This window comes from Eulemur rufifrons, chromosome 19 (genome assembly GCF_041146395.1).
Source record: "Eulemur rufifrons isolate Redbay chromosome 19, OSU_ERuf_1, whole genome shotgun sequence".
NCBI lineage: Eukaryota > Metazoa > Chordata > Mammalia > Primates > Lemuridae > Eulemur > Eulemur rufifrons.
Window position 1 is genome coordinate 76,495,008 of NC_091001.1, and position 21,747 is coordinate 76,516,754.

At 35.2% G+C, this 21,747-nt stretch overlaps 1 protein-coding gene across 17 annotated transcripts in view; it reads left to right on the forward strand.

Moving 5' to 3' along the window:
* The window catches only part of NRXN1 (neurexin 1), a 1,058,130-nt gene that overhangs the window by 312,401 nt on the left and 723,982 nt on the right, over positions 1–21,747 (forward strand). The window contains exon 5 of one of the 17 annotated variants that reach the window (XM_069494606.1): positions 6,462–6,485. The exons of the other annotated variants lie outside the window; for them this stretch is intronic. Within the exon in view, the coding sequence (XP_069350707.1) occupies positions 6,462–6,485 (24 nt within the window). The remainder of the gene's footprint in view (positions 1–6,461; positions 6,486–21,747) is intronic. 17 annotated transcript variants of the gene reach the window in all.

The window sequence follows — 21,747 nt, forward strand, 5'->3', positions numbered from 1 at the left end:
CAGGATGGAGGCAAAACTGACAGAACTAATACATTAATTTTTCTGTTAGTCTGATTAAAATCCATTTCTCTACCTGACCACTCCTCTAACTTGTCAAATTTACTTTGAAATATGTTCAGATCTTTCAAGGTCTTAGCACTCTTTCCAGCTACACTTTAACGAGTGTCCTCTCTCTTAAACATCATTATAGCATATTAACCCTATCATGTCCTAACTCACCACATTGGTCTGTAATGATGAGTTTTTTCTAGAACAAGTTTTCTTATATATTCAAAATGAAGATTAATAAAGTTTACTTATACAAGCTAAAAATATGACACCCAGACTTATATGTGCAAAATATTCCCTGCAAATTATATTTACTATTTCTCTTTTTGCCTTCTATCTGCCCCACTCCAAATATACCCCCGTCAACTGGTTGTTGAGAGGTTACAGGATATTAGTGCTGCCATATTGCTGATACAGTAGGACAGGTATTTCTATGAGCCAGTTTTGTTTGTTAAGGTGCTTGGAGTAAACAATAAGCTCTCAGTAAGACAAAAGCAACAATTTGGAAACAAAAGTTGAAATTAGGAATAATACTGGTTTCTGTTTAAAGAACTTACACATTAAGCTTGCCTTGGGAATAGACTCAGTAAGCAACTGTTCATATGGTGTGATTTCATGGTCTAGGAATATATTCTTGGTCTTTAACATGCCTCCTCTTATGACTGTTACTAACACACAAAACTTCGTAATTACAATTTCTTCAATCTTAAGCAAATAAAGATTATTATCCCTGTTCAAATCAAAGTATTCCTAAGAGAGGCCCACTGATCTTCACCTAAAACTCATGCTTTGGTTTTAATGGGTGTGCTGGTTTCTGTACTGAAAGCTTCTTTGACAGGTACAGGATAAAAGGAATTATAGTTACTGGGAACTGAGAGGAAAATGAACAGACATTGGAAGAAGAGGCGTGGGCAGTTTTCTCTGCCTGCTTCACCCCCCGTGGCTTGGCTTTCCTTGTCCTCTGTCTACCTAATCATTACTTTCTCTACCAAACTATGATTTAGCGGAGAGTAGAGGCATATTCAAAGACTTCTAAGACTTAGATTTCCATTTGTAACTCTCCATCAGAGTACTGCTTATTTCTGGGTCTGCTTTTCTTGCATCTGTAAGAAAAGAGATTTATAATATTGTCAGCCACCTGGGTGAAGTGAAGAATTGAGTACATTTTAATTCTCATTCTTTTCTCATATGTATAGAATGTTTTGTGGTCTTCAAAGCTGTACTTTATATACTGTCTTTTAAAATTTCCAAAGTTGGCCGGGCGCGGTGGCTCACGCCTGTAATCCTAGCACTTTGGGAGGCCGAGGCGGGTGGATCGCTCGAGGTCAAGAGTTCGAGACCAGCCTGAGCAAGAGCGAGACCCCGTCTCTACTAAAAATAGAAAGAAATTATATGGACAACTAAAATATATATATACAAAAAATTAGCCGGGCATGGTGGCGCATGCCTGTAGTCCCAGCTACTCGGGAGGCTGAGGCAGTAGGATCGCTTAAGCCCAGGAGTTTGAGGTTGCTGTGAGCTAGACTGACGCCACGGCACTCACTCTAGCCCGGGCAACAGAGCGAGACTCTGTCTCAAAAAAAAAAATAAATAAATAAAAAAAATAAAAAAATAAAAAAAATAAAATTTCCAAAGTCATTGTGGTCAGGTTTATTCTCTTTCCCCCTTTCTTTTTGAATATTAGTAAAACTGAGGCTAGAAAATCAATGTACAAAGTCATATGGCTAAAAAGTGATAATCCAATCATTTGTCTTCAACTCTTCCCACAATATCATGTTGACTGTTATTATTATGTTTTAAATAAAATTCTTGTTATAACTGCTCACATATTTAACATGTTTTATTGTATCAAATTCTGTGGGGTTTTTTTGATACTAGTTTCCCTTAATCACTCTCTAACATTAATTATGTAATTAAAATTATTACTGGAGGAAGGAATTTAATCAGTTGTCCTGTGTCCCCCAAAGGAAAGCAAAGAAGACTTAGTCTAATCTCCTTGTCAACTTGACTTCTGGGTAAATATTCTAATGATTCTTGCTAGGAGCAAGAGACCTTAGCACTGTCCTTAGCAGGGTGTCTCTGGCTGATGGTTACCTATAGTGAGTAGAACGAACCCAGGACCTATGAGGCAAGGCTACCTGGAGCATGTTACATAAGCTATGCCACTGGATGGGGTATAAAATGCTTCATTTGAACTCCTTGATAGCTTATATTCTTTAAATTACTCAGCAAAGCTTGATACTGGGTAACATCTTTAATTACGTGAGTCTGATTTGAAAATCCTGTCTTCACATTTGTCAATGAATCATACAGTCATATATTCTGAAGGAATCTCAAGTGGAAACATCAGAGATAAGAAAGCAGTTTGTTTTCTTTGCCCTTCCCCACGCTGAAATGTTACTGATGAAATATGTTGGTAAATACCCTCAGGCTCCCTCTTGCATTGGTGAAATCAAAGCACCCTTTTAAGCAGTGTAAAATGCCTGATTTAATTACAGTAGTTATAAATCAAAATTAAGCCCAGGAAACTGGACCCATAAATAGCGATAGAGAATCCAGCTGTTTTTATTCTAAAGGCACTCGCAGATCAATTTGCATGGAGGTGATGTGGCTATGAGATAGGGGAATTGTCTTTCAGCCCAGTCAGTTAGGACCAGTCACCAAGATTTAAAGTACCCAATAGAGAGAAAAATCTGCAATTAGTTTTTTAAAATCCAAGAGAAGATTGTGTTGCTAAAATGAGAAATAAAGTCTTTACTTTTGTAGTGATTGTTTTTCTTCCATGAAACATTTTCTGGATTAACTATGAAGATTGGGGATGAGAGGAATATTTGATTTTACCTCAAAGTAAGATAAAGAATGTAACTCCTGCCTTCTCCTAATCAAATCAAATGATATGTCCTTTGGTAGACTTGGTTTGGTGTTCTTTTCTCTACTTTGAATTTAACCAAATGAAATGATGCTTCTTAGATTCTGACTTTGTAAAGGACAGACAAAACAGTCATTCTGAGTATTCAATTTTAAACAATCCTCAGACTTAGAAATAATTACTTCAATTAACAGATATAGAAGGTTATGGAGTTACACAAATATGGACAGATTCCAAGAATTTTTAATTTATGTCAAGTGTTTCTTTGTAGTGTACAGCTTAGAAATTGACTCAAGTTATGATTTAGTTCAGCTTTTATACGTTCACCCATAAATTAAGAGGGAAAATAGTTCCAAAGGGGTAAAATAACATGCCCAAGCTAACCCAATATGTAAATGTAAGAGACAATGTTATAATTTGCCTCTCCCCCTCAAATTTCTGGGATCTTTCCTCTCTAGCCTATTAACTTACAAAGTTTTATTATATTCAAGTAGCAGTTAATATGTGTGTAGTTGGCACCCATTGTTTAAAAATAGTGTGAATCTTCACGTATTAAATTATACACACTGCAGGCCTCAAACCTCAAAATAAAATGCTGTGAAATGTACTTTAGGTTACAGACATGTCTGCAGTTTTGAAAATATATCAACTTTCTCAAGTTGAGTTAATAATACAGAAATCGGATCTTACTTACCATCTCTTTATTTTCACTTCATAATTTCCTTCATAGTTACTGGTTGCAAAACTGCTGTTTTAATGCAGAAATATCACAGTTCATATATTCAAAGTATTTATTTCAGTAGTGCAAACAATTATGACATTTTTTTGCATTTGTGATTACACATTCTGTTTTGTGCCAGTTCATTTGGCCTTTGCATGCAAGTGTAGGCAGGAGGAAATGCAAGTCCCTAGGCACAGTGGACAGAAGGATTATGACTACATTCTAAAAAGCACCTAGGAAAAACCAGGAGGCAGCTAGGACAAACTGTTTAACATCTGACTCTCACTGCCAAGTGGAGCTGTTCTTTGCCACGCCAGCCACTAACCTTAGCACCTCAGTCTACCTCCTATATACTTTCTGTTAGCATTTAGTATTTAGCATTTTGGCACTTGGTGAGTATTCTCTTTCCACTGAGTACTCTCTCAGAGTCTTCTCACAGGGTCAATATCTTTCCTTTATATATTTTTGTGCTCTCTCCTTTTTGCCTTTTACATCAACATTCTCCTTGTGGTAGAAAAAACCTTGACCTGTTAGAAACTATTCAAAGGTCAGCAGCGTTCAGCAAAGTCAGCAGGGCAAGTTTAAAGGAATGGAGCATGGCTAACAGTAAGTTACCTGACTTGCACCCAGTAGGTATTTTTCTACTACGCCTATCAATGATGGTGACATAGACACTTATTACTTGGCACTTCCCATTTACAAAATTCACTTACAGTTTTGTGTCTTCCCAGATTGCTTTTTTAAAATTGAATATGAAACTCATATATTGTCACAGATTGCGATGCAGGGCCAATATTCACCAAACATTTTGACTGGCAGATGAAGGAACAGTGATTGATAGGGATACTTTCATGTTGTGCTAACATGAAAAAGCTGACAAGGACAGATTAGAAGGGGTGTGAGTAATTGTTTAAGTGTAGTACTGACAGAGTGAATCACACCACCCAAAGAGAAAAAGAGAAAAGAAAAAGAAAAAAAAAAACCTTTCTTCAATTTTTAATCTCAGGTCATTATTGCTGGCAAACCTAATGGGAGTGCAAAAATAGCTTTTTGTTGATGGGTCATAAAATAAACAGGGACAAAATAGTGGTAGATGAGTGATTTTGATTCTCTGTGTTATATTGTATTCGAATATGGCTTTTGCCCTCTGATTAGAATTTTAAACATGTCTGGGAATTAAGAAGAAATAGAAGTTATGAAAAAAGATCTCTACAGAGTAGCTTCTTAGGCAGGCTGAAATGCTTTGACCTTGAAAAGATAAACCCAGAACAAGCTAAAACAGCACATAATATTACTGTTAACATACAACATATAGCATGTTATTGTGTATCACAAAGTAACAGTATAAAAGAAACAACCAGAAGATTAAAAAAAAGGAATTAAGTCTAAAACAGGATGTCATATTGATGCTATCTTTAATAATATTCAAAGGCATTTTATTCCATTTATGAAATAGAGCCTGCTTTTCTTACGGAGGATCATTCAGATAATGTGTTTGAGGAAATGTGTTTGTAAAATTTCTTAGTTAACGAGGCTTACTGGGAAAATAAAAGAAGGAGGGGAATTAGTAAGGATTACATAGAATCACTTCTTTTTTTATGGTCTCAAGTCAATTCATTTGCTAGTTTTTTTTTGTTTTGTTTTCGTACACAGACACATCTTCCAGAGCCAGCCTGAATCAGTACAGGATACAAATCAAAGGCTTTTCAGATGAGTATAAGTAACTGCCATCTCTAGATGGCAGCGTCAATGTATATACAAAGAAGTAAAATTAAGTATACATTGGAAGACTTTACAAATGAGTATTAGTATTCTATTTTCTTTGTAGAGAATGGGAGCTGTTGGGCTACAGGTACAGTTCTCAGTGAGAAAGCAAAGGGAGGGTTTTCTATGGAAGTGGCCCTGTGTACACCCTCGGATTATGATGGCCACAAGAAGATTGACTGTAACTAAAGAGGGTTGGTGATGTGTGATCAGGGCAAGAGTCCTAAAAGGAGCTAGATGGTTACTCAGTGCTCCTTTTTGTTTTCTTGGCCCAATCTGTCTATTTTATATAATGCAGTATTATTCTGCAGTGCAAAAGCAGCAACCCTGATCATAAAAGAATAAAAAAAGCATCACAAATCTTTACAATGACATTTCAGAATAAAACTGCTCATGTATATTGTTTCCACATAAGAAAATAAGACTCTTTTATCCATCCTAAAGAAATAAAATGAACATTTAAAGAGTTTTTAAAATTTCTTCAATGTTAAAACAAATCTCATTTATTTAAATTGCTATCAAGATGTCTTATGAGATACCAAGGTCAACCTGAACCTGTTATTGTAGAGAGTTAAGCCAATAAACACTATTCTGAGAACATGCATTTCCATTTATATGTAATACAGCTTTTCAAGTACTATACAGTCCGCCAAGCAGTTCTATGTTCCTGAGATTTTCTTTCTCAGTGTCAGACCTCTTATTTTTCTGTTTACCTTTAAACTAAGAAATTTCATTTCTAAAGATCACTTTGTGTATGAAAGCAACTATGCAAAACTCTCTTCACATCTTTAAAGAATCTATATATTTGCCTACAAAGAGAGTATGGCCATTAGAGATTCCTGCCATGCCTCCATCTAAAATGTAGTCACTGACTTTTGAAGTATTAAAAGAAAATGCCTTTAGAAAAATGTCATTACAAGGCAGTGAGGTTATCGAAGCAGCATCCTAAATTTAACACCCAGACTAATATATCATTTAATCTGTTGTGCCTGATAAGGGGACAGATAGTTCACAAGGGTAATACTGGGAGCACAGTATTTCAGTGTTTCTTATGGTTAGAAGAAACGAATGGGGAGGGATGTGGTTAATTTAATATTTGTGTGTGTTTGTGAAGGAGAAAATCAGGAAAAGTACTTAACATATTTTACCTTTTTTGGTTTGTGCCACTTAGACCAAAGCAATTATAGTTTTTAAGTCCAGAGTTTGATCACATCTGTGCTATGAGATGACACTTAGGATAAGAGTGCTTCAGTGCAGTTATTTTCTGTATTCCTACATAAATATATGTTCTCAAAGCTGCTTATTAGAAACGCTTTGCAATTCACTGCAGTCACACTCGCTCCCATACCCATGAAATGTAGTTGTGTATGACATCCCTTAGTAAAGATCCAGAGAAATCCAGAAACTTGCAGATGTTTTCCTATTCCCACTAGATCTCATGTTCAAGGCTGTGATGCCTTCACGGTATGATCCATTAGGGAATTCATCATTTTGTTGCCTCTGGATGGTTTTTATTCTATACATAAACAGTACCATCAGAATTTCATAGGTCTGCATGCTGAATCATTCATAGAATAGGCCATCAAATGTATATTTATGAATGTCTGGAATGTTCTGTTTTATAACACCATGCTTTTCATCATGTTTTGCATTTCAGGTTGTGTACAATTATTGGCTATCCTAGCAGCAAATTGTACAGGTTGGAAAGTTGTATTTGACTTAAAATTTGATGTGAAAATGAAATGTTAACATCACAGCATTTTGTCTGCAGTTGTTATTCAAAATAAGAGCTGATGAAAAGCCCCAAACGGGCTTAAAAAGTTGCTAGCTTTTTTTCTCTCGTTTCAAAATCTCTCTTTCTGTAGACAAAACAGTGGATGACAGTCTTGAACATAGCTCATTTCCTACAATAGACTCTCTTCTAGGCATTTTGGAGACTATAGAGTTTGAAAGAACTTCCTCTTTTGCTACCTAAGAGCTTATTCTTTACTAACAGAGAGATCATATGGTACAAAACACCACAGTGAAAAACCAAGCAACCATACTAAGCTTAGAGGCAAAATGAAAACCAAAGACTTCTGGCCGAGAAATCTGAATAGCTTCTTGGAGAATATAGTTTTAAGCTGGGCTTTGCTATACAGAGAATTTAGGGGTTGGAGTCAAGCTATCTATATAGGCATGACATTTAGAGCAGAATTGTCTTGTATGCAAGTGGTTACTCAAACTGATGGGTAGTTGTGCTGATTGAAATCTGGGAGGCTGATGGAACTGTAAATCTGGTTTTGCTTTCAAGCCTATTATTTTTGTTAGGCTTTTAACATTTCTGGAAGAAGGAATAAAATAAGGGCTACAAAAATTGTACAATTTTATTGTTTGTCTCCAGTGATATTTTGTTTCAATTTGCTTTTTAATGTAAGAAGTCTGTATATATTAAATTTAATTGAATGTTGATTTAAAAGGCTTTGAGATGGATCACAATGCAATGTCCTATAATAGAATGAATTGATTACCCTGACTCTGCTCTTATAACTTAGATCCAATTGCAAAAACCCAAACTATTAATAGTCATGGGGTATTTCTATTTATTTTTAAGTTTCCAGATTGGAAGAAGACTTCATTGCAATGTATTGGGAGGAGGCAGGAAGCTTAGTGTGGTGCACAGAACCTGAAAAGAACAAATCATCAGAAAGCTCCAAACTCTGATTAGCAGCAGCAAGCACATAGTGTTTTCTGGTGGCCTTTAAGCTTTTGGACTAATTGTATAATCAATATTCTTCTACTGGATTCCAAACTAATTTTACTATTGAAAGTTTTTGGAACATGGAAGCACATAAGTTGGTTTTAAGCAACAAAAGTTCATTGTAATACTGACGAGAAAGCCCCTGGAAACATAAGGGGTGATGTCTGCTATTGCTTTCATCTTTGTTAGAATCTGAGGAATCCTGACTGATTGCAGTGAAAACCTGGCTGTAGCTGGGTCCTAGGGATACAGGCGCAGGCAAAACAATTCCTTTCTTCCTTCCACAGAGCCACATACCACTTCATCTATTTTAGAGAAGTGAAATTCCTTTAAAATGAGCATTGAGAGAAGCATTAAATGAGGACAAAAATAGAGTGGAGATGTCCTAAGTAAATAATATGTACAAGGAGGACTCAGTAGGGAGGGTTCCATTTGTTTCTAAGTCATTAAGATCAAGTCATTCAAATATGAACAAGTGAATGGGTGAGTCTATGTTTTAGCACCAGGTTGTGTGGTGTGTGGATGTGGGGAGACCCTGGATGCTACAGGCATTTGGGAACCCCATAGGCTATCCTCAGGGACAGCATTAGACATAGGGAAAGAGACCTTACATGGGGGCATTTGGACATTATCCAGAAAGAGATGAAAGTGAAGTGCATAGGTTAATACATCCCAAAATTGCAGGTACTTCTGGGCTTTCCCCTTCCAATACCTCACCTGGCCAACGTTCTATTATAAAGCAGAAGGTGAAATTCTCAGAGATTCCAACTGGAAGCCATACAGTTTATCTATTATCATTCAATTTTAATTCTTCCAGGCACTGTTGCTCATTTGTATATGAAAAAGAGTAGGGTACCTCCACGTGATCAAAGGGAAGATTTTGATGTCCACACAGTTTCCTGAATCTTCAGATGAGGATCCTTGAGTATTGTCCCACCCGATTCCTTCGCTTCCAGAGGAACAACTCAGCTTCTCTTGCCTATTAAAACTGTCTGTGTCTCCTATAGAGAAATACTTTGAAACTAACTGTGAAACTGTTCTACCAATTCAAAGAACAACCTCAGTCCTAAATGCTTGTCTGAAATCTAGAACCAAGTGAAAAAAGCTTTGCATATCCAAAACAAAACCTCCACATTAAAGTCATGCATTTTATTTTTTAGTGCCCACTCTGAGTCTTCCTGACTTTTATTCACCATGTCATTCTTAATGAGCTTGGTTATCTGGTCTCCCAGCCCACAAAAGATTAAAAACAGCAAAGGAGAAGCTGAGAAGAGACACAGAGACAGCCAACGTGACAGTTGAAAGCCTGCTACTGAGGGAGGTGAGAGAAAATGACAAAGCAGGCATAGAACTGTATAACCACATATTACAGTAATGAATGCTCACAAAGATGACCCCTGAATCATCGCGGGGAAAAACAGATAATACTATGTTTAGAGACATCTATGTAGGAAGACAGGAAACCAGCATTTAATATATTTTCTTAAATATAAAGATTTCCATCTAATATTTAGGCTTTAAGTGTGCATAAGCTTCAGGTACATAGAAAATTTAGTTCTCCAAAACTGCCCTTTCCCAGGAAATACCCAGGTAAATGAGGTGTTACTAATCCCATCTTTGAATACCTATCGTTGAATACCTGACTTTTTCCTATAACTTTGTCGTAAATAGCCTCAATATTCACTGGTTTGCAGAAGTTACCTTATGTTATAAGAGGAAACAAACCGAAAACAATTCTAATGAAAGATGCTTTCTCTTTCTATTCAATGCTAAACATTTTGAGTTGAGTTGAGGCAATTCATAAGTCATGTACCTAATTATGGAACTATAAAAAATCTTATCCCAATTCAGACTTTAGAAAATTGAGTTGAGGGTTAAGTATATAGAGTATATAGGGTTTCATTTTTACAAACTCAACAAAATCGCTGCTGGCACTCTGTGGACATTAATTTCCATTTACATGCACAATACAAGATGCCCTGGCCTAATCAACCCGTCACTGCCTATTTCCATGCATCTTTGGAAAGAGAGAGTCCTTGTTTTATTGGCTTGGCAATAGTCCCTACCAGTGACCTTTAATGCTATTATACTCTCCCTGGGGAACAAATCAAGATGGGGTGGACATAGCAGAGTCAAGGTCTTTCTAAGAAATTGGATTTGAGAGCAGGGTTTTGTTGAATGTTGATTTTTACTTGTAATTTTAATGTGGTTTTATGTAGCATTTTATAGATTGTTTTCTTTAAATTGCTTCCATTTATTAAAAAGACAAGCAGCACTATTTTTGCAGATGGACACAGGGCCTGGAACAAGAGGTGCTAATTTTCTTCTGAGGGAGGCTGGCATGATCTCGTACGTAGTGACACAGTTCCCTTTCATTTGTATAAAATATTATTATTTCCCCTGAAAGAGGCTCCTTTTAGAAAGGCTCAAGGAATGTGAGAGGGATTTGCTGCAATTTCTGGTTGTAGCCTCAACTATTTTTTAGAGAAACTAGAAATCTGTTTTTATTTGAAGCCTAACATTTATAAATGTGGACAATGATATCATTTTTTAAAAAGTATTATATTGGCCAAATAAGACCCTCTGCAAACCAGTTTCTAAATGCTAACTTAAACATGAAACATCTTCAAGTATTTTTTACTAGAACGAGATGTGGAAAGTTATGGAGATTCAGCTTTAAACCTGCGAAGCATATTTCTAGTTGTGGCACTGTAGCCATCAGAAAGAGAATGAGTTTGGGAGGAAGAGGAAGTAAGTAGCTCCAAGCCCCAGAAATTATACTTTAGAGAAAGCCGTCTAGTTTCAAGACTGTCTTTAGAAGCAGAATCTATGTTTTTGACATGGTTAAACCTGAATATAGGAGAAAAGTAGAATACAAAAGGTATGCAGACCCTGATGATGATATTGGACACACAGATGTTAAAATCAATCTGCTATGATTTTACAGATGTGAAAGAAACATTTGGGTTTACTGATGCAAAGACCAAAAGTCTGGTCTTTCTGCAAAAGCTGTTAGGTCACAAATAAGAAAATGGAACAAGCTGTTCAATTAATATTTTAAATAAAGTATTGACAGGATAAAACAAAATTGGAAAAACTATTTGTAAAATGAGTCAGAGGAAAGAAGAGACCAGAGATTGCTGCAGTTATTCAGGCCTAAACAGAATGGGTCCTATACACACTGGAGGATGTTAAGAATAGAGGTAAAGGGATAGCAATGAGAAATATTAAAAAAAAATAGTAAGTCCAAATGAATATATGACTTAACAATTCCAAGCCTTAGCAATGGAGATAACAGTGGTGTCCATAAACTAATTTTTGAGAGAGAGAGCATGTTTTTAATTTGGGTCTTACCAATTGAAAAGGGTAGGATATCCAGACAAAAATGCCAAAAAAAAAAAACAAATCAAGAAGCTGGTGACATGTAGGGATATGCACAAGGATACTATGTTGATTTCAATTCCCCAGAGTGATATGCTTAACTATTAAAGAGAAGAACAGAAGGCTAAGGCCTAGATCTGGATATGTGAGAACACTTACAGAATAAAAGAAGGGAAAAACATATCAAGGAGAGTGACCAGGGTAGTACCTTAATAGTTAAGGTGGAATATTAAATATATTAAATTACTATTATAAATAACATAAGCTAATCATATTATATTAATGCATATATTTTAAATTAAATATATTAATATTATAAATATATTAAATGTCATATATGTTAAAATAATATTAATAATACATCTTGTTTACATGAGATGTTGAGTTCTAGGATGTAAACTGGCTTCACGGTTTCATGCATCTCTAAGAAGGAAAAAACAAATCAAAATTGAATCCATTTATAAAAATTTATAGTTTATACTAATTTTTAGAAAAATCATATTTTTAAAAGCAGCTGAATTTCTCCATTTTGGCTACTTTTATTATTTAATGGTATGGTTCTCATCTAGACCCAAAGTTCAAATTTTCTGGTTCATTTTCTGTTTGTGTTTGTCAACAAGGATTGGGTGAAAATTCCCAACACTTTCTGAGGATAAACAATGTGTAAACAAAGAATTTTACAATTTTATGAAAACTAAACATGTCAATTTAGCTTTATCTAAAATAAAATATAGGAAACTTGAAACAGAAAGTGGAATTTCAAGCTTTTTCCTTAACAATTTAAGAATAAACTGGGCATCTGGGTAAAGACCACATCTTTGTGTGTGTCATAGTCTCCATATGATATATATTAAATGATCCATATACTTGCTCATGGATTGTTAATATGTGTCAATTTATGGCTACCTCCAAGGTAGGAAAAGATATTTGGGGAAAAACTCAACTGCAGTAAAACAGAAACCACCCAATAATGTGTACTTCTTTCTTCAATTTTTCTAAGATTTTAAGAATGTGATGTTGCCTAATTTTTAAAAATTATCATTCATATTTAAGAGTTAATCTAAAAATACAGTTATAAATTATATGGTTTAGCCATCAGTGTTAATTTAGTTTACTAATTAGTATACTGTATTATATTAATACTTTGATGAGCTTTGCAGTGGTAGGTGTAGTGAGTAACCTAGCTAAACTAAAAGAACAGAGAAAATTGCAGGAAATAAAATGCATAGGTGGATAGATGGGTACATATACTAACTATCTGGTACCATTAATGAAGATTATTTTACTAACATGTGCATTCCATATAAGTAATGCTTTCCATTTTATGCAACAAAACTTTTCTTTTTCCTTTTACCATTTTGAAAGTAACACACACTTCCTACCTTGTTAAATTGAACCTGCTAACGTAAGTTAACCTCTTTTTGATAACTCAAGGTCATCATTATGAACATTAATCACTGTACTGTACTATAGTACTGTAATACCTTTGGGGCTGCTGAGATATGTAAAGCTGTTTGCCCTCATGCTAAACTGCTGTGCTTTCCAAGTTCCCATATCCGTCTTTTGTAAATCATTTTTAAAATCCTTCTCTCTTATTAAGAGAGAAATTGCTTGTTATTATCATCAGTGTGCCTTCTTATAGGAGTCACTTCCATGCTAAGCAACTATTTACTTCTGATCTGCTGTAGCCTGGAATGGCAAATAACAGAAAATTAAAATGCTGTCACAGATACAACTAATAGATTACGAAATAGGTTCTAAAGAGCACTTCCAGTGCAAAGTGAATAAACTTCTGTCAAGGAGTTTTGCAGTAGTAATTTCAGCTTTTATATACTTCCTTTGTTTGCTTCCTGATTCTTATCTATGTTCTGGGAAGTTAGGATTGCAGGATAAATACCTTCAAGATAAATGGGATATGTGGCCACAGACCAGCTCAATGTTGCTTCCTCTATATAGCACAATACACCACATTAGTAGGCCCTCAATGGTTGATAAATGATTGATTGATTGATATATAATGTTTGTTTATGTACAACTATATATTTAGTTAGATAATTATATTTGTATGTAGACATACGCATATATATGTACATGTGTGTAAATCTTGTGTATAAACATGTTATTATGTATAAGGCTATACTATATAGCACTGTATTGAGATTATCCCCCCATAAGTCTCATAATTAATATAGCTATTAAGACCACTAAGCAATACATGTATGAACTGTATCTTTTAAAATTACTTCTGCATCACTGGGATTGATTTTGCTCTACTCCTAGACCTTGCACTGTGTCTTGCTGGACCCTGGGAAATATTAGCTACTGAAAATTGCAACCTATGTCAGCCTGTTGGAGTGTGATGGTGTTATCTCTTGATAATGAGAACAATATTGTATGTCACCACGACTCACTTTGTATTACTCTTTCTGCTTCTGAACTGACATCAAACTATGTTGTTAAACACTAAAAAAAAGTATTGCCCCACCTTTAGTGCTCTGACACTTGTAAACCAAGGCATGATGGTCCTGGAAATAGCTTTTCTTTCCTCTTATGTAATCCTAGCAAGTCAAGGAAATTTAGCACCATAATTTTGAGACTATTACCAGCTTCTGTGTTGAAAGCCTATTCTTACCTTCCTTTAAAAAAGTAAGAATCCCTGGTGGTTTAGTAAGATATTAGATGTATAAGTGAGCAAGAAATATTTAAAACTGGCTTTATTTTGTATTATATGTAAATGAGCTAAAGTTTATGGAGATTTTTCTTGGGAAGAAAATATGATTCTTTGTAAGTAAAGATATGCTACTTAGTCATTGTCTTCAGTCTGGATAATTGGCTGGGGCATCTACATGTTCTCACTGGTTAGCAAGTAGGAATACTGTATTAGATAGTTTTAGGACATGGAAGAGGAAGATAATCCAGGTGTGAATTCAAATCTATGATCTATGCACTAACCTACAAGTTAACAAGCCTTGTCTCCAGTGACTAACAGCTACTATTTATTGGCTTTTAACTTATGCCAGTCACATTTATGTTTTATGCACCACCTCATTTGAACCTCACAAATACTTGTAAGTAGGTATTATTAACAGTTTATATTTTATATATGAGGCAGCAGGAGGCTTAGAAAGATAAAATGCCGTGCCCAAGATTACAGAGCTAGTAAGTATCAGAACACAATTTTAATTACTATGCCAATTTCCAGTCATAATGTAAATATAACCACATCCAGTAAGTCATATTTATATAAATATCATTAACTTAACATCAAACCACTTGTTTTGATTAGTTATAAAAATGGCATGGCTGTCTAATAGATTACCATTAAATAATTCAACAAAACAAAGCTTCTATTTCCCTTTTTCCTTCAAGTTTCTATGGCTTGGTGGGGAAAGGGGGAAGAGTTGAAAGTAATTAATACCAGATAGAATATTACCTCTAGATTATTGTTTACTAATTTGTGGTTAATGCATTTTTTCTTATTACTATTTACTAAGATGTACATTAATTAATATTTACTGGAATTTTACAATTTAAAATCTGCTGATGTGCTTGTTAGGTTCACATGTGCCCGAGAAAAGTCAAAGTCCTTGATTCCAAGCTTTTTTTATATGGATTGGGACCCCAAGCAGTTCTTTAATGCCCACACATATCTCTATATTTCATTCTCTTTGCTCCTGTCCTCTGGGGCAGAATGGATATTCAGCCTCATGCCTAACCTGACTCCCAAAATAAAAACATAAGACACAGACCACAAATTCTTTTGTTCCTTAGAAGATTTAGTTCAGATCGTGTTTCTTAAAAGAGATCAAGGTCATTCTATTTCTAGTTGGCCTAGTCTTCTGATTAAGTCATCTTCCAATGCTTCTTAAGCATTGGAGAGACTGATAAAAAGTAGAGAGCAACACAGTTTTTGCACATTTTTCATTTTGTTGATGATTTGACATCATACACTTAAAATAGGGAACATAATGTAAAGGTAAATTACTCTGAGAGACCAACTTCTTTGTTTTTTAATGTCTTGGCTGTAGAATGATGAATAAATTCCTTAGGGTTATAATAGGCAGGAAGCAAAGATATACTTAGACTCACTTTGTATAAAGACATAGAATAGATTTTTTTTAGTTAACTATTATTATTGTAATATTAGAAAATTAAGTGCTATGAAGCCTACTAACCTCTTGCATCCTAAGGCTGATCTCAATGTTCTAGTAGGAGATAGCTCAGAGTGTCATTTTGCTATAAATGCTACTCAGCAATTTGAGAATTGAATAGCATTACCTTGAATCCCAGCATATTAATTTTTTCTTTTCTCATTGCATACTTAGTTTATTTATTTATTTTTGAGACAGCATCTCACTCTGTCACCCAGGCTGGAGTGTAGTGGTATTGTCATAGCTCACTGAAACCTCAAACTTCTGGGCTTAAGCAATCCTCCTGAGTAGCTAAGACTACAGGTGGCATGCCACCAGGCTTGGCTAATTTTTTTTTTTTTTTTTTTTTTTTGCTATGTTGCCCAGGCTGGTCTTGAACTCCTGGCCTCAAGTAATCTGTCCTCCTGTGTCTCCCAAATCTTTGGGATTACGGGTGTGAACCACTACACCTGGCCAACTTGCTTTTTTTTTTTTTTTCTTTGAATTTAGCTTTACTGAAGGACATCCAAAAATGAAAATTCCTTTTCTTTTCTTTTTTTTTGGAGGGGGTGGCAGACTATTTTGATACCTGCTATTTCCATCTCACAAAGACTGTGAAATATCCTTGGTAACATTCTATAGGTTGTTAATTTAAAATGTGAAACTTTGGTATCTTCCAAATCTTAGGAGAGATACTTGAAAGGATCCAGTTGATTGAAATTTTATTTTGTTCCTTCATCTTTGACTTTATATCACCATTATAACCATGTTTCTATTGAATATCATTTTACGTGTACCTATAGTCTATTTTCTTGACTTCTTAAGAAAAAAAATCTTGTCTGCTATTTTAATCTTTTTTTCAAATTTTAAAACTAAGTCACGTCATAACTATACCTTTCATAGGTCTCTATAGGATGCTTGAGAGTGGCTTGGGTGATAATGTTGATTCAAAGAAAAATCAAAATAAATTCAAAAATATGTATTTTTCTTACTTAGGTTAATTTATTCAGGCATCAGATGTATTATAATTAATTATTCATTGAACTATTTATATATTTAAGACAAATAATAGATGTGATGTCAATTTTTTCCTAAATTTAATTTTAAACAAAAAATGTGGAGGAGTTCCACTGAATTCTGAGGTGATGCTTAGAGGTAACACAGCAGATAGGACAGGATAATAAACAAGAAACTAAGTAAGGGTTCTAACCCTTACCAGCCATGTCACTCAGGACAAATTACTTAAACTTTATAAAATGCATTTTCTTTATTAGTAAAATAAAGATAATTTAATTTACTTTTTTATTTTTGTGAAGCTCATGTAAGTCAAATAGGGAAATTTATTCTAAGGTGTCTTACTCTCATCAATTATCAGTGATCAATAGTGCATAATCTCAGATCATCTCTAATTGATTTTAAAATGTAGTATGTTAGCTTTACTTTGGTGTGGTTGGCAAGTTTGTAATCTTTGACAATAATGAAACCACACTAAGAATCTTGATTCTGGAAGAATTAAAATATTTTCAGTTTTTCTTCCTTGCCTACATAATTCAACCTTTCCCTCTTCCTTGATCCATGTTGAAAACAGACACCGTCACTTCATGGTGTTCTTCCTTTATGCTGTGTAGCATAGTTGTCTACACTGGCTTGATAATGCCCATCCAAATAAGGGAGGACCCAGCCCCTGGCCCACACTCTGAATCCTTCCAGAGGGATACCTGCTTGTGCACAAAAACTATTCCATCATTTGCAGTCCCTACTTGGTATCCACCCCATTATCCAGGTCTTCCTTGAGAATCTGCTCTCTTACGTACTCTTCTGCCAGTAAAGCATTTCCAAGAAGAAAATCTCAGTGTAGCCACTGTCCCAATCCATACCAAACAAGTTTCTGCACATCCCCAGCAGCTACCAACCGCTGAGCTCCAGAGTGACAATGCATCTTGAAACAAGTAGAAAATTCCTTCCTTTCCAACTCTGGGCCTCCATTTGTCACTAGAATTTCTAGTGCTTCTTTGTGTGGCCAATAGTCTCACAAATTCCCTTTTCAATCACTCTAAGCTGTGTCTCTTTAGGGGTCAACACCAGTAAAACAGACTTCATGGGTTCTAATTTGTGCTCCTCAATCATCTTGCTCTCTTCCCCCACCTCTGCCCCTTCCCCAGCTTTCTCTCTCCTCTCCTATTTATCATCCTCATCTCATACATACAGAGTCTAGTACTGAGTTGGGATAATGAAAGAGAAGAGAATATTGTCTGCACTGGCAATAAACAGTCAAAAATGTCTCAGTTTGGGAACATGATCAAATGTGATTGAAAAGACCTTCTAGGGAAGGGGGCTTTAGGGTTAATGAGTCATTGAAGGCTCAAATTTAAAAGGTGCTAAGAACTTGACAACAAAATTTGCTAATGCTGGTCATTGGTGCAGATGGCTGAAGACAGATTCCTAAGAGTTGATTCTAGTTGAAACATGTAAAGTGAATATATATTCACTCAGAGAGGAGTTACCTTAATATAACTTTTGCACTTTCCATTATAGCTGCACTGCATTTTTACAAGGATGTCATTTATAATAATAGGATACTTTCCAAAGATATTCAATAACAAACCTTGGGATTCATCTACATTTTTTAAAGGAAAACTTTTTTGCATGTGAAATAAAATTTAAATTGTGATGCAGGCTTGTGTATTCATGTTATATTAATCCAAACAATGCTTGATCATAATGTGTTGCTGAACTTGCCTCACAAATCTGTCCTACCAAACAAAACACCAGATGCAGTGCTTAGAATGGTGACTTGATAAAATTAGACTCATTGGGCAGAAAAGAAAATGGAATGCTCTAAATAAATGTTATTAGCAGTTGGGATGATGGAAGCAAATTACTCTTATAATATCTCAGACTCTTACCCAATTGATATTTTTAAAAATATATATTTTGAGTGCTAAATAAGGTGGTAGAATTTTTAAAAATATGGAGGAGAATCTAATATTTGTGAATATGGTTTCTAGAATACATCTTTCTATTAGCCATAATTTAAAATGATTTCTGAGTTGTCACCTAAAAGTAGGAAGTGATTTGTACAAACACCAGAGACAACACTAACAATAAACCCCTTGTGGTACACTGCATGTTCATGAAGGAGTAGGAGTGTGTTTGTGTGGGAAGAGAGGGAGAGGGAAACTACTTTTCTAAATATTGACCTAAGAAAGGGAATATCCACTTAAAATTTTGTCTTATATGTGAACTTTTTTCCATGCAAATTTTTATGGCCTATATATCAGGACTTAACAAAAAAAGTGTCCTTTGTGCTCAGAGAATACATTCCCAGAAGCCCAGTCTAGTCTCTCAGCCAGTTGAGGTGAAAAAAGCAAATAATAATAATCAATTAATTCAGTGAAAATTCTACAATTGAATTAACTACATCGATTGCCTGTGTGACTGAATTAGGCCAGTAAATTTAGTCAAAACCGTAGACTTTTTAACTGAGTGCTAACAAAACAAAACAAAAAAATCTCTTTGAGTTTCTTAGAGAGTGTCAGGAAGAAGGAAGGCCAACTAAAGACATTTGTATCCTCCAAGTGGCAGTGCCACTGACTTATTCCAGAGTCTGTAAATAGCCTGCATGCAGGCGTGCCAAAGTTAAATTCTGGAAGAGAATATCAATTATGTTGGCTATTGAAAACCCATTAAAATCTGATCAGAGCTTCTTCACAGAACTAGAACAAAAAACATGATGGCAGTGTCCCAAATTGGCCGTTCTGTGTGTTTTTCTCTGCCTAAAATTTCCTATTTCTATAAGGCATAGATTTTTAACAAGAATGCTCCAAAAAGAAAAGGCTGAAGGAGACATGCAAGACATCACGCCCCTTGGCGGCTATTATTATATAGTTCATGCTTACCCAGTAGCAAAGGGCGAACAGGATGATCTACCCTCCACACTGTTATCCTTGAATGGCCATATACTTATTTATATCTCCCTGTTCTCCAAAACAAACCTTTAGTTTAGTCACACTTAGCACTTCATGGCCTTTACCACCGGGTATCAGATAATGATTCAATGTTTTTACATGTAATTTTAAAGTAAATTAACTAATGCTGAATGAATGAATGAATTGTAACAGGGATTCATACTAGATTCTTAATTCCTCTTCACCCCACAATGCTTATCTGATTTTTCAAGCGTCACACAGAGCCTAACTGCTTCAGGTGGAATTGACCTTTGCCTCCTTTGAAACTCTTTAGTACTTGCATATCTTCATCATTTGGTTCTTAATTTGTATCATCATAATACCAATCATTATTATCATTAGAGCTAACACTTTCCGAATGGTTAGAATATGAATGACATTGCCTTAAGCACATTGTATGTTTTATCTTTTTAAATTTTCATAACAACTAGTGAAGTAGATACAAATATTATCACATTGTACAGGTGAGAAAATTGAAGCTAAGAGAGAATAAGTAGTTTGACCAATATCACATAGCCCATATGGAGCAGAACTGAGAATCAAGCCCAGTCTACACTAAGACTTACACTCTTTATCGCTAACCTATATTGCCTTCTGCCTGGGGACTTCCCTCTGATTTTTTTAATTAGTGAATATTTTATCTTCCTGATTAGATCTTAAGCTTCTTAATTCATTCTTTATCCACACATTGCTCTTGATAGGGCCAAGCATAGTACAGGTGACTAGTACATATTGATTTGTTAATTATCGATATTCTTAGCTAACGGTCTTTATTTTTGTTACTGCTCTGTGATAGTTCCTAAAATTCATATTTCTTAAAGCATAGTATGCTTGAGTTTAATAACTAAAGCATATTTCTGCCATGCTAACTTTAAGCTGGAGTAACTGTAATGACAAAATGATTCATGGTTTAATTGGTGAATTTTGGAGATGATGTATAAATATTGTTTGTTTACATTGCATTGGAATAGCTTGAGTTAACATATTTAACTGTTGTCCCGAAAGGAATCTTCTAGTTTATGATCACTCCACTGGCCAAATGCAAATGCTTCTGGTTTTCTAATTGTGCTGCTTATTTATACAGACAAGCCAAATCTAGTTGATTTCCTGATACAGCATAAATTTAAACTATGTTCCAAGCAGTGGTAGTCTAACAAAACAAATTAAGTCATTCTCAAAATCTGTCTATGTTTCTACTATTGACTAGTTGCTCAAAATACTTGAGCAGCATGTTAGAAGCAAATACTATTACCGATCAATTTAAAAATCTATTGACTCCCAAAATAGCATTAGTGGTTTGTGGGATTGCTGTGCTATTTCATTTCTTTCTTCCATAGCTAGTCTTCTTTCACTTCAAATTAAGCACATCTAGAATTAAACTCATTGTCTTTGCTCCAAAACATATCTTTCTTCCTTTATTTTCTCCTCACATTAACTGCACCACCATTCACCCAAGCCAAAAACTTGGGAGCCTGCCTCATCTTTACCTCTCTGTCATCCCCTTGTAAAGGGATGGCAAAGTTGTCCTCTTTCTGCTCTAAAACACTCTCAAGTGTCTTCCCTCCTCCCAACTACTACCACTGCTTTAGACTTCCAGTCCTCACTGAACTATATGGTAGTGGCCTCTCAACTCACCTCCCTGACTCCTATTTGCCTATTTTCCAGCCCTAGAACTGTAAAACGCAAACAGAGTTATGCTATTTCTGTTTAAAAATCACTCCACATATCCCCAGGGCCTAAGAATGAATTATAAACCTCATGGCAGAGCAGAGAAGACCTTCCTGATTTGGCTTCTGCCTCCCAGAGTCACCTGTCACCTGCTCTGCTTTCCTTTGTCTTCCCCACCTCTGCCCTATGCTCCAGCTGTCCAAAATACTTGAATTTTTTTTTTTTCTTTTTTTTGCTACTTAGGCTTTGTTCTCTAAAGAGAATGCCCTTCCCTCCATTCTTTCTTTAACTTCCAGATAACATGACCAAGAGTTCCATACACTTCCCCAAGTGCCATTATATCTTGCCTTTCTTAGGGCTTTTCTTACATGTTGTCATAATTAGTTTCTTGTGTTTTCTGCTAGTTGGAAGCTTTTGAAGATGGTGGTCTATGTCTTACTTATCAATGTTTTTCTGCT